The sequence below is a fragment of the Myotis myotis genome, unplaced genomic scaffold (genome assembly GCF_014108235.1).
Source record: "Myotis myotis isolate mMyoMyo1 unplaced genomic scaffold, mMyoMyo1.p scaffold_m19_p_1, whole genome shotgun sequence".
NCBI classification, from domain to species: domain Eukaryota; kingdom Metazoa; phylum Chordata; class Mammalia; order Chiroptera; family Vespertilionidae; genus Myotis; species Myotis myotis.
The window spans coordinates 131264898-131278472 of NW_023416313.1; the positions used below are offsets into that span (position 1 = coordinate 131264898).

General features: G+C 41.9%; 1 protein-coding gene across 5 annotated transcripts in view; it reads left to right on the top strand.

Annotated features, from left to right (window-relative positions):
* The first annotated feature begins 181 nt into the window (after positions 1-181).
* The window catches only part of SEC61A2 (SEC61 translocon subunit alpha 2), a 39605-nt gene continuing 26211 nt past the window's right edge, over positions 182-13575 (top strand). For 2 of the 5 annotated variants that reach the window (XM_036352396.1, XM_036352381.1), the window contains exons 1-4: positions 182-332; positions 3155-3222; positions 4311-4376; positions 13329-13407. In XM_036352396.1, coding sequence (XP_036208289.1) covers positions 326-332; positions 3155-3222; positions 4311-4376; positions 13329-13407 — 220 coding nt within the window. In that variant the 5' untranslated portion in view covers positions 182-325. Of the gene's footprint in view, positions 333-628; positions 1176-1897; positions 2258-3154; positions 3223-4310; positions 4377-12127; positions 12162-13328; positions 13408-13575 lie in introns of those variants that run through there. The other 3 variants (XM_036352407.1, XM_036352391.1, XM_036352402.1) reach the window with 3 other exon arrangements.

The following is a 13575-nucleotide window of genomic DNA, read 5'->3' on the forward strand; positions in this document are numbered from 1 at the left end:
CACGGAAACCACACCCGCTCGACGCCGAGCTCGGACACGTGCTCGCAGAGGAAAGGCCCGAGCTGCCGCGGGCTCCGGAGGCTCGGGGTCCCGGCGCCGCACGCGCACAGCAGCGTCGGCCCGCCACGCGGAGGACGTAGGCGCTGGCGCCCAGGGCCCGGCCCCAGGGGGCGGGGCGACGCGAGCCGCACGCGGGCCACGTGACCGAAGGCGGAGTCTGCGCGCAGCCGCCAGACCGCGTCGGCAGCGGCGCAGAGGCCCAGCCGGGAGACCGGGAGGAGACCGCGCCGAGCCGCCGTGCCCGGTGGGCCGCCCAGCCGCCGCCATGGGCAGTGAGTAGAGGCGGCGCGGCCGGGCTCGCCGGGCGGTCCGGAGCGGGGCCGTCGCCCAGGGCGCGGGGCGCTGGCTGCGGGCGGTGGGGCTGCGCCCGCTCGGGTGTCCAGCCCGCCGGCCGGGGAGGCGCGGGCCGCTGCGTAGCGCGTGGGCGGGAGGCCTCCACGGAGGCTCCTGCAACCTTGGCGAGGCCTTGCCGGGGCCACGGGGGCCGGGACCGCGGGCCCTGTGTGCGCTCCAGGCGGCGAGGCGCGGAGGCCGGCGCGGGGAGGCTGCTGGTGTTTGGGGCGGGCAGAGAGCCCGGCGAAACCTGGACAACTTTGAATTTTTCAGGAGCTGAAAAAGCTCATTTTTATTGCCCAATCACCCCTCCTTGACATGTTAGTTGTGATGAATAAAGCTCTCTGACTTGTTTAATTTTAGAAAAGTGATGCATGTCACGTATTTTAGGGGAAGCAATGAGTACGTTGGGAGCATCACGTTCCCCTTAAAATTTTAATTTCAGTCATTCTGAGGCGTTTACTGAAAGCTCGCTCTGTGTATAAGGTTTAAGCCTTAAGGACAAGGCCTTTGTCTTATGGGGATCTTTTCAGGCCCCCCTCAACACTCACCATCACATGCATTACATAGCTGTTCGGATGTTTTTAGGATGAATAGGTAACTGCACGTCCAAGTGTGCGCCCATTGCCCAACTAGTGGACTGTTCGGGGAAGCTAGGAAGGAAGTGGAGGAGACCCTGTCCTTTAATTTACAGCAGAATGGGTGAAGTTCTGCAGCTCAGGAGTGGACGTGTGGCATACAGAAGCAGTGCTTGGCCGCGAATGCGGAAGTGCTCATGACAGGTCAACAAATCTGGGAGGGTGGCTTGGATGGAGGTGGGATGGGAAGGGATAAAGGGGCTGTAGGCAGTTTCCTGGGGTAATTGCTATTGGTTTTGCACCAGAGATGAACACTTTCAGGTTCAGATAGTCCCAAATGGTATCGGTTACAAACATCTGCCCATGAGAATTTCAGAATTCTATCAAATAAGCCTGTGAGTGCCATCCTTTCGAGAGGTTTTATAAAACAAGATAGATTTTGGCCAACTGCTGAAGTGTAATTGTCAGTTTTAAAACAATTTCATGATACTAGTACAGAATGCAGTGTGTCTAGGGGGAAGACGATCATAACTTGTTGAGGCCTCGTGTTTCTGTACATTGCAGATGCTGGCCAAGCCTGAACTCCATCCTCCAGTTTTTTGGCAGGGCTTGACTTCAGTCATGCCAGAAGATGGTGTCTCCTTAAAGAACCTTGGTTTATCTTATAATATTACTAGAGGCCCGGTGCACGGGTTCGTGCACTGGTGGGGTCGGGTCCCTTGGCCTGCTCTGCAGGGATCTGGCCGAAACGGGCTCTCCAACATCCCCCGAGGAGTCCCGGGTTGGGAGAGTGCGGTTCTCGGGTGATGCACCCCGGCATTGGGCTCCCTCCTCTGGTTCTGGGTGCGTCACCCGAGAACCGTAGCTGCCAAATCACCGCAGCTCAGCAGCTCCTGCGTTGAGTGTCTGCCCCATGGTGGTCAGCACGTCATAGCTACTGGTCAGATGGTTGAATAGTCAGACGGCCACTTAGGCTTGTGAGTGTGCGTGTGCACGCGCGTGTGTGTGTGTGTGTATTAGAGGCTTGATGCATGAAGATTCGTGAAAGAATGGGCCTTCCTTTCCCTGGCTACCGGCACCCCTTTGCTCGGGCCGGAGCTGCCTTCCCATGCTGCCTAGAGGCCCGGAGCGGCTGGGGTGGTGCAGAACGCCTGTGTCGTCACCATGGCAACGACGCAAGCGTCCCACCCCGCCCCCGGCCATTCGGCACCTGCGAACGCACATTAACCCGCCATCTTTGTTGGGTTAATTTGCATACTCCTGATTGGCTGGTGGGCATTGTGAAGGTAAGGTCAATTTGCATCTTTCTCTTTTATTAGTGTGGATATACTAGAGGCCCAGTGCATGAAATTTGTGCACAGGTAGGGTCCTTAGTGACTGCTTGTTGCCGGCTGGGGCCTCCCTTCCCACGGCTGCCGGCTGCTGCCACTGGCCAGGGTGGGGCCTGCAAGTGGGAGGGGCTGAGGGCAGTTGGCTGGCTGGCCCCACCCTCTGGTCAAACTCCTGGTCAAGGGGACAATTTGCATATTAGGCTTTTATTATATAGGATAGATAAATTTGGGAAAACAATACTGTCTGGTGAAATGTAATCGTCATTCTCTGGGCTGTTTATTGTACATAAGCAAGTACTCAGATCGTTATGTGGGAAAGCAACCAAGCAATAAATAATGAGTTAATGAAATGAAGTTGAAGTTATGTATAAAGATGATTCCATGATCTTGCGCACTCTTTGCATCATCTTTCAGTTTAAATAAATCATATCTGCAGTTTCAGCTCATTTCCTGTTGTACTTTCCCTCCTCTGATGTCTCTTATTTTCTTCTTGAAAGCATTGTGTTGTGGGTACCACAGTAAGCTGCATTTGCTTTTTTTTTTTTTTTTTTAATGTAGTTGTACTCATTGAATTATTTCTTTATATATAAAAGGGCTGGATACAATCATGAGGAAGCAAAATCAGGATTTTACAGACTGAGCCCTTAAACCTTTTGAATTTTTTTTTACTCTAGAATTATTTCTCTTCCTTTCTATATTTGAAATGGAGAGCATTATGATTAATTTTGGGAGTGGGGAATGGGAGGGATTGCCATTACAAGTTGGAGAACATTTGCATTTGATTCTGTAAAAAGATAATATATATTTTTAAAACTATGTAATAGGAACATTTATTCTTTTTTTTTTCCACAGTCAAATTTTTAGAAGTTATCAAACCTTTCTGTGCTGTTCTACCAGAAATTCAGAAACCTGAAAGGAAAGTAAGTATAATATTTTAGTAATATAGAAGGTAACTAAAGGACTTACTCTGCTAAACTAGCAAGATTGATTTATTTTCCCCAACCCTAGTGTGGTTGTACTTGGAAAAATATTGCCTGTTCCTCCTCCTTGCAAGAGGCATGAAGTGAATAGAACTAGTACAGACCTGTTTACATAGTTTATCTTGTGGTTTCAAAAATAATTGTTCTTTAAGTTCTAACATTTCCAAACCAAGTGTTTTTTTTTGACCTGTGTGTTAGGTAAGATATAATGTTTCCCTGTCTGTAATGATCTTTATAATTCCTGTAGTATGAGGTATGTGCTGTGCTTGCTGGTGGTATGATTCACTGCCATTCTATGAATGGCCTTATCTGTTTTGATAAGTACAGCTGTTTTACATAAATGAATTACAGCTTTGCAAGTATATATGTTCCATTTTTTATTCATTTAATGCAAAGAGAAATCACAGGAATGCATTCGGAAGATATTGTGACTTCATCAAATTGTTCTTCCATCATTGCCTGCTTTTGGAGATAGGGTATTTCAATTCCAGAAATATTGTTAATCCCCAACTGGCCAGTTCCCAGGCATTCCTCTTCTACTGTAATTTCGATTTCTCATGAAAATAACAGGCATAGGGACGTAAAAAGAGATAAGTAAAACTTTTGTTAAACTTTTTTATTTAGAAGTATATTCCTTTTTCATTTCTTTGATGTTATAAAAATAGATGTTCATATAATATTACATGAGGTCCTAGCTTTGCACAATACTAGAATAACTGAAATGCATGCATATTGGATTGTGTCTTGCTTTGCATCATTTTCAGTTTTAGTTAACATGGTATAATGTGATGGGGACTACCTGTATTTAAATTATTCTTGAAATAATAAAATTATGTTTAAAAAATAAACGTTATGTTTGAGAAGTTCTGTTGTTTGCTTTAGCTGCTGCTAACTCGGGTGAGAGTATTTTAAGACTTAAAAATAGCATGTCATGATGGGGAATGTTGGCTATGCTTTAATAGGGGTTTTTGCTATATATTTGCTTTTTCTTGTTTTTTTATTGACTATTCTTTATCTTTTGTTGTAAGATCCAGTTTAGAGAGAAAGTACTATGGACTGCTATAACTCTCTTCATTTTCTTAGTATGTTGTCAGGTATGTAACCATACTATTAAATAAATGTGTATACTCTTGTTCTAAGGGTTTGGTTGGTTAGATTCTGAAGAACTTATTTTAGATAAAAAATATACTGAATGATTTTGAGCATTTTTTTTTTAATGAGTTGATAGTGAAAATGGTTGTCTTGTCTCACTCTGTATTTCTTTTGGTTTATTAGTGGGTTTGAACATTTTCTCTTTTTTTCCCTCTTAGTTTTCAGTTACCTATTTTTCCCTTGAGATTTTTTTCTTACTGATTTATGACAGGTTTTAAATATGAAAGTGTTAAACCTTTGACTTATATATTAGTCATATATATTCTTTCCATTTTGTTTGCCTTTTATCATGTTGTAGATAGCATGTATTAATTTAAAAATCCCAAAATGCCAAATTTTAGAATCCCATGGATATCCTGTGTTTATAAATTAATAAAATTCAGTGATGCTTTAAAAATTTTTTCTTCAGAGATTAAGTTCATGAAATATATGACCTGTCCATGTCACAGGGTTGTTGTGAGGATTTAGATAAATAATTTAGGTGAAAACTTTTGGAGGATTTTGAAAAGCTATCGAAATACATACAAGTTTTTTTGTTAATCCTCACCAAAGGATATTTTTTCCATTGACTAATTTGAGAGAGAGAGAGAGAGAGAGAGAGAGAGAGAGAGAGAGAGAGACATCGATGTGAGAGACACACATTGATTGGTTGCCTCCTGTACTTGACCCCCCCCCCCCCCCCCCCCCCCCGGTGGCAGGGAATTGCAACCTGGTATGTGTCTTGATCCGGAATCAAACCTGAGACCCTTTGGTGCTCGGGCGGATGCTCCAACCACTGAATCACCACACCAGCTAGGGCAGAAGACGTTTTTAAAAATTGTATTAAGAAGCAGTAAAATAATTATAGGAAAAATCGTGTGTGTGTGTGTGTGTGTGTGTGTGTATGCATATATATATATATATATATATATATGTATATATATGGCTTTATATATTACCTATAATAATAATCTATAATAATAGAAAGGTGATATGCTAATTAGACTGGACGCCCTTTCTGACAAAGCTGGGGCCGGAGGGGAAATCAGCCTGGGTCCCGGGTGCCTGTGGGATGCCCAAGGGAAGCCAGCCTGGGTCCTCGGTGCCTGAGGGTGGCTGGAGGAGGGAAGCAGCCCAGGTCCCAGGTGCCTGTGGGTGGCCGGAGGAGGGAAGGAGTCCGGGTCCTGGGTGCCAGGGGGAAGCCGGTGCTGGCAGCTGGGGGAAGGAAGGCCTACTCTTGCGTGAATTTTTGTGCATCTGTCCTCTAGTATTTATATATTTATATTTATTTTAACCCTCACCCAAGGATATTTTTCCATTGATTTTTTAGAGAGAGTGGAAGAGAGAGGGAAAGATAGAAATATCAATGTGAGAGAAACACATTGATTGGTTGTCTCCTTCAGAGCCCAGGCCAGGGAGGATCCTGCGACTGAGGTACGTGCCCTTGACTGGAATTGAACCTGGGACCCTTTGGTCTGCAGGCCAATGCTCTATCCACTGAGCCAAATTGGCTAGGGCCGCGGTCGGCAAACTGCAGCTCGCGAGCCACATGTGGCTCTTTGGCCCCTTGAGTATGGCTCTTCCACAAAATACCACGGTCCATAAGACCGTTTGTGGACATGCTTACATTTCTCTTGGATGAATACCTAGGAATAGAATTGCAGTGTGCACGTACAGTGCGATTGAAACTTCGTGGCCCATGCGCAGAAGTTGGTTTTCGGCCAGTACTGTTGATATTTGGCTCTGTTGACTAATGAATTTGCTGACCACTGGGCTAGGGCCAAATATATTTTTTTTTTTGAAGAGCAAAACAATTTGATCATTATTTTATCGTACTTAGTTTAAAATTGATTTGGGTGGTCAGGGAGAGAGAACTTTTTAAAAATGCAAAAAAGTGCAAAGAAAGGAAGCATAATCATCCATATCCCTATCATATACTTCAAACATCTTGGAAATTCCCCTTCCCTCTCTTTAAAAAAAAATCAGATTTATGAAGTTATAATTTATGTATGGTAAAATACACCCATTTTTTAAAGTACATTTTGAAAAAGTTTGGCAAACATACACCCACATACTTAGTACCTCAGTCGACGTAGAACATTTCTATCACTCCAGAAAGTTCCCTGCAACCTGTCTCAAAAAGCCTTACCTCACCTCCAGTCTCAGGCAACCACTGGTCTGTTTTCTGTTCTTGTAATTTGATTAATCTTTTCTAGAGTTTGATATAAATGTTATCATACAGTATTCTTAGTAGCTAACTTCATCATCAGCTTTTTGAGATTCATTCATGTTGTTGGTATAGCAGTGATATATCCCTTTTTATTTGTTAGTGATGTCTGTATCACAACTTGTTCATCTAGTCACTTGGACATTTGGGTTGTTTCCACATTTTGGTCATAGCAAATAACTTGCTGTAGATATTCATGAACAAGACCGTTTGTGGACATGCTTACATTTCTCTTGGATGAATACCTAGGAATAGAATTGCTGGATTGTATGGTAAATATATGCTCAACTTTGTAAGAAACTGTCAAATTCTTTTCCAAGTGGTCACCCCTCCACTCCCATATTTATATTCTTTTTTTTTTTAAATATATTTTATTGATTTTTTACAGAGAGGAAAGGAGAGGAATAGAGAGTTAGAAACATCGATGAGAGAGAAACATCGATCAGCTGCCTTCTGCACACTCCCTACTGGGGATGTGCCCGCAACCAAGGTACATGCCCTTGACTGGAATCGAACCTGGGACCCTTGAGTCCGCAGGCCGACGCTCTATCCACTGAGCCAAACCTGTCAGGGCTCCCATATTTATATTCTTACCAGCCAGGTATAGGAGTTCCAGTTGCTCTGCATCTTTGCCTATTCTTGCTGTTGTTAAGCATTTTAAATTAGCCCTTCCAATGGATGTGGTTTTAATTTGTGTTGCCCTGATAAAAGCTACTGAAGTTGTAATTTGCATTTCCCTAATAATATTGAGGAACTTTCTTGTGTACTTATTGGGTACTTGTTTGTCTTTTGTAAAGCTATCGAAGTACATAGAAGTTTTTTTTTGTTAATCCAAGGATATTTTCACTTAAATTATCTATTTATTCTTTTTGAGTCTCTTGCCCACTTGAAAAAATTGGATTATTGTCCCGTTATTGAATGATATACATTTTTAATATATTTTGTATACAAGTCCTTTGTCAGGTATATATAGTGAATATTTTCTGCTAGTCAATGGCTTGCCTTTTCATTTTCTTAATATCTTTTGAAGAGCAGAAGTTTTTAATTTTGATGATGTTTAAGTTATCTTTTTCTTTGATGGCTCATGGTTTTTGTTTCCTAGCTAAGAAATTTTTGCCTCTTCTAAGGTCATCAAGATTTTTCTCTTGTATTCTTCTAAATATCTTATAGTTTTAGCTTGTATATTTTGGTTAATTTTTGTGTATCACATGAGGTAAGGTTGGGGTTCACTTTTTTTTCTGAATGGATAGCCAGTTGTTGAAAAGGCTATCCTTTTTCTGATGTATTGATTTTCATCTTTGTTGAAAATCAATTAACCGTATACAGATGGATCTATTTCTGTACTGTCTGTTCTGTACCATTGACTTATGTCTATTTTTACAGTAGCCACACTATTTTGTTTACTGCAGCTTGATACTAAGTACTATAATCTGGTCATAATAGTCCTTCAACTTTGTTCTTCTTTTTCAGAATTCTAGGTTCTTCATATTTCCATATAGCTTTTAGAATCAGCTTATCAGTTTCTATAAAAAAGACTGCTGGGGTTATGATTTGTATTGCATTGAATTTATAGATCAATTTTGAGAGAAATACCATCTTGATAGTAGTGAATTTTCTAATCCAGAGGTCAGCAAACATTTTTCTGTAAAGGGCTAAATTACAAGTATTTTAAGTACAGTGTTACATTCCCCATGACTGTTTCATGCAGTACATTTATGCATTTTATGTTACTTTATTTTTCTTTCCATAATATGTTTACATAGTTGCCAAGCTCTATTGTTTTTTATTTTTTTATTTTATTGATTTCAGAGAGGAAGAGAGAGGGAGAGAGAAGCATCATTGATGAGAGAGAATCATTGATTGGCTGCTTCCTCTATGCTCGTACTATTCGGTATGAGCCTGCAACCTAGGCATGTGCTTTGACCAGGAATCGAACCGTGATCTCATGGTTCATAGGTCGATTTTTAACCAACCACTGAGCCACGCTGGCTGGGCCAAGCTGTATCTTTTTGACTTTCTCCTGTTTAGACAGTTCTCCTCAGTGTGGTGATTTCTTGATTCTCTTTCTTTCGAACCTCAAACAGCTTATTTCCCTTTCAGCCACAATTTCAGGGCTTGGTGTTTCCTTTTCTACCCTGTTTCTTTATTCCAGGGAATGGTGGAAGGTGTGATAAGCTGAAGTGAGTGCAGTACATGCTGCCTGGCTCTGCCCTCTCTCCTCAAATTTTTGTCGGTGTTTTGTGAGGATTCTCTCCATGTGACTGAGCAGGGCTCTCTCTGTTCCATTCCCCACTTTAGATCATTGCCCAATTCCCAAGTAGGTATGGGTCTATCATCGTCAATCCTGTCAAAGAGAGAAAGCCCCAAGGCCCACTTCTCTCATCATTTCTTTTTAGCTGTTTCTACTGCCCTCCTAGTCAAAGGAGGCAGAAAGATATCTGTGCAGCCTGCTCTTCTCCAGGCTGGAGTTGAAATGTATTGGGAATTCTAAAGCTTCTATTGCCTTCCCTTTATGATGGTTGGAGCAGCTTTGTTCTGAGTCTCTATGCTCCTCCACTGTCTGCTGTTTTCTTCCCCCTATGACCACCATTGTTTCAGGTTTATCATCGCTTTTCTTGTTTGGCTGCTTTATGGATTTTGTTTTCCTTAGCTTTTTATATTCTTATTAGCTTTTTACTATTTTACATGTTATTAAATATATGTTTTCTTGCCGAAACCGGTTTGGCTCAGTGGATAGAGTGTCGGCCTGTGGACTGAAAGGTCCCAGGTTTGATTCCGGTCAAGGGCATGTACCTGGGTTGCGGGCACATCCCCAGTAGATGTGCAGGAGGCAGCTGATCGATGTTTCTCTCTCTCTCATCGATGTTTCTAACTCTCTATCTCTCTCCCTCCCTCTCTGTAAAAAATCAATAAAAAAACAAAAAAACAAATATATGTTTTCTTGTGTCAGGGAGGGAAGTTCTGTAGTTTAATTGCAACTTACCATTTTAACCCAGAAATACCTTGTTTGGTTTTCAGTTCCCACCTCCTTTGGAAATTCCTAGTGCTAATTTTCTATTTGTCCATGTGGTTGGTTCAGGGTTTCCATTAAATCATTAAATTCTTGTTTCTCTGAAGTATTATATTGTATTTTATCAAATTGAAACCAATTATTATATGTAATAGTGAAAAGTTTGGAACTCTGCAACTGTGAGAGTCATAGAAAATAGCTCCTGTTGCCATCCAACTAATATACAAGATTCTGTACATGTACAATACTGAGTAATTTGTATAATTACTGAGTTTAATAATCCTGTTGACTACAGGAAAGGAAGGAAGGTTAGATCCCACATAGCATCTAAAAATGGAGGTATAGTGCCTGTCTCATCAGATGCAATTAAGGAAAGTAATTTGCGTGACCTATTTTCCACTTAGGAAATATTGTAATGTGGACTATTTGGTACTATTAATTTGCTGGGGTTTTTTTTTTGTGTGTGTTTTAAAAAAAATATGTATTTTTTTATTTCAGAGAGAAAGGAAGAGATAGACACATCAATGTTTTGAGGGAATCATTGTTCGGCTGCCTCCTGCACGCCCCCTACTGGGGATTAAGCCTGCAATCTGGGCACATGTCCTGACTGGGAATCGAACTGTGACCTCTGGCTCATGGGTTGACGTCCATTTTAATTCTTTTTCCGGAGTTTTGTTCTGTTCTTTCATTTGGGCACTTTTTTTTTTTTTGTCTACTCATTTTGGCAGCCTCCTGTGTTGGTTTCTATGTACTAGGTATAGCTGCTATGTCTCCTGGGCTTGGTAGAGTGGCCTAATGTACTAGGTGTCCTGTAGTGTCAAGTGGCACAGCCTTCCCAGTCACCCAAGCTGTCCAAGTGTGCCAACCCCCCTCTCCAGTGGGCTTTGTACACCTTCCCAGAGTTGAGCCTTCATGGTTGTTGGAATGTCAGTGGGAGGGATTTACCTGTGGAGGATGAGCTGTGCAAGGGCCTATCCCAGAGAGCAGGACTTACTTCAGAGGGGCTCTAGTGCCCATTGTGTTCGCCCCTTGAGTGTGTTGTTGTGGAGGTGGTTTGGTAGTGCTTTAGTGTGGTATGAAGCTGTCAATAGAGTGCGCTGGCTCTGGGGTCTCCTGGGAGGTGAAGGCCAAAGTCATCTGCCACCTGTGTTGTGGCCAGGGCCACCTAGCAAGAGCCATGAAGTGATCTGAAGATGGCTGTTACTTGTGCTGGGCTTGGAGGTACCCAATAAAGCCAAGCTGTGAACTAAGGCCAGCTGCTGGTATTTCTGCGTCTGGGGCCACTTAGCAAGAGGTGTGGGGCATACTTAGACCAGATGCTGCTTGTTTGAGAGATTTTAGAAAAGTCTTAATTGTGTGCCAGTACAGGCCATTTATATGAAAAAGCTGATGGAAACAGTTTTGTTGGCCCTGCAAGTTTGGTGGGGAGGAGTGTCAGGGATTCACCAGGGCAGGGGGAATAGTGTGAGCCAGGTTGATGGAAACTCAGATATGGTGCCTGCTTGCCATCTTTGTGAGGGGAGGGCTCATCAAAAGAACAGTAGCCTCTGCCAGCATTTTGTCTGGGAGAAAGCCCCCCCTCCCCTCCGCTTTTGCCCCACTACCAGACACTTCAGTTCCTCCCTCTATGTCCTTGGTACCTTTTGAGTTGCTATCCCAGTGCTGAATCTCAGAGGGAATGAGTCAGAGTAATAAGTCTGTGTGTAGGCCCTTTACAAGGAACTTCCTGGGATTCCAGCAACCTTTCCTCTCAGCCTCAATTCTCATTGGTTTTTACAGCCAGAAGTTATGGGGGTTTCTCTTCCTGAGACTGGAACCCTGGACGTGAGGGCCTGATGTGGGGCTGGGACCCTTTGCTTCTCAGGGGGAACTCTGTGACCACTGCAGCCAAGATATTCCTCCTGATATTTATCTTCCACATGTGGGCATGGAGCCAGGCAGTTCCTCATTAGGCCCCTCCTACTAGTCTCATGTGGCTGCTGCTTTAAATTCCTAATTGTAGGACTTTTATTTAGCTAAGTTTTAGGTGGTTCTGAGTGATGGTTGCTCTGTATTTTAATTGCAATTTTGATGTGGTTGTCGGAGGATGTAAGTACTGTCTTTACTTATACTGCCATCTTGACCAGAAGCTGATTGTAAATTTTAAAAAAACAACAGCTTCATATAGAGAAGGTTTTTGAAAACTGGAAATGTATTTTTCTTTGTGTCTGATCCCCACATGATGGGCAAGGGGGTATGGCCCAGCGCTGTATCCTAAACATGGGTCATATGATTGGAAGCATTATGCGCTTTCTTTAGAAAATTTGATAAATACTGAAAAGAATAAAGAAGAAAAGGTCCACCATAATTTCACTACCTACAAATAATCATTGTTTAGGATATAAAAAAATATTTACACCTTGTTACCTTTTATGTGTATTTTTCATGTTCTGAATTTTTATCCTATACAATTTTGTGCCTTTCTTTTTATCTAACAGGGTTTCTCAACAATGGGAGTAAATTTTAGGTTGGGTAAGCATTTGTTGTTGGAGGGCTGTTCTGTGCGTTGGCAGCATTCCTGACCTCTACCTACTAGATGCCAGTAGCATCTTCCTTAAAGTTGTGATAGCCAAAAATGTCTTCAGATATTGCCAGACATTCCCTGGGGGACAGGGGCAGGGAGCAAAATTGCCCCAGATTGAGAACCACTGTTTTATACTTAGTATTGAGACATAAGCACTTTCTTATTCTGTTACAAACTTCCTAAGTACAATCTTTAGTGGTTGCATAATTTTTCTACTGTATATATCACCTTCAGTCTTAATTTGGAGTGTAGCCTTGGCTGACATTAATACCCATAGCTTTGCAAAATTATTATGTGACTAGGTAAGTATATCCTACAATTTACTGATAGTATTTTAAAAAAAATTTATATATATATAGATTTTAGAGAAGAAGAGGGAGGGAGAGACAGACAGAAACATCATTGATAAGAGAGAATCACTGATTAGCTGCATCCTACATGCCCCGCACTGGGGATTGAGCCTACAATGCAGGCATATGTCCTGACCTGGAATCGACTTCCTGGTTCATAGTTCTCCACTCAACTACTGAGCCACACTGGGCTGGCACTGATAGTATTTTTTTTAAATTATGTTAAACACAAAATTTACTATCTTAACCATTTTTAAGCATAGAGTTCAGTAGTGTTAAGTATATTTGCATTGTTGTGCAACAGATCTTCATACTGATAGGAGAATTTACTAGTGAAATGCTGTAAGTAATGATTTCTGTTATTTTTATTTTCATTAAAAAACTGTCTTTAAGGTATGTTTGCTTTGTTGAAGAATATGAGAAATCATAAATCACAAGTTTTTTAAAGTATTGCTGCCCAGCTGGTGTGGCTTGGTGGTTGAGCGTTGAGCTATGAACCAGGAGGTCATGGTTTGATTCCCCAGTCAGGGTACAGGCCCAGGTTGTGGGGCTTGATACCCAATAGAGGGTGTGCAGGAAGTAGCCAATCAGTGATTCTCTCTCATCTTTGATGCTTCTCTCTCTCTCTTACTCTCCCTCTCTCTCTGAAATCAATAAAAATATATTTTTAAAAAGTATTGCAAACATTAAGTGATGAGTTACAAAATAAGGTTAGACTTAATTTATATAATACACTTTTATAAAATGTTTTCTGTTATATTATAGATACCACTATTTGGAATCATGTCATCAGATTCTGCAGATCCTTTCTACTGGATGAGAGTTATTCTTGCATCCAACAGAGGTATGTACTTTTTTTCTTTTGCCTCCATACTACTAACATCAAATAGATCTGAAATTGTGGAAAATGTTTTTTGAGTTTACAAGGAGTGGGAGGATATGATAAAAGAAACATTGCCTGGGAGAAGAGACCAATCTATATGATAAAAGGCTAATACACAAATTGACTAAA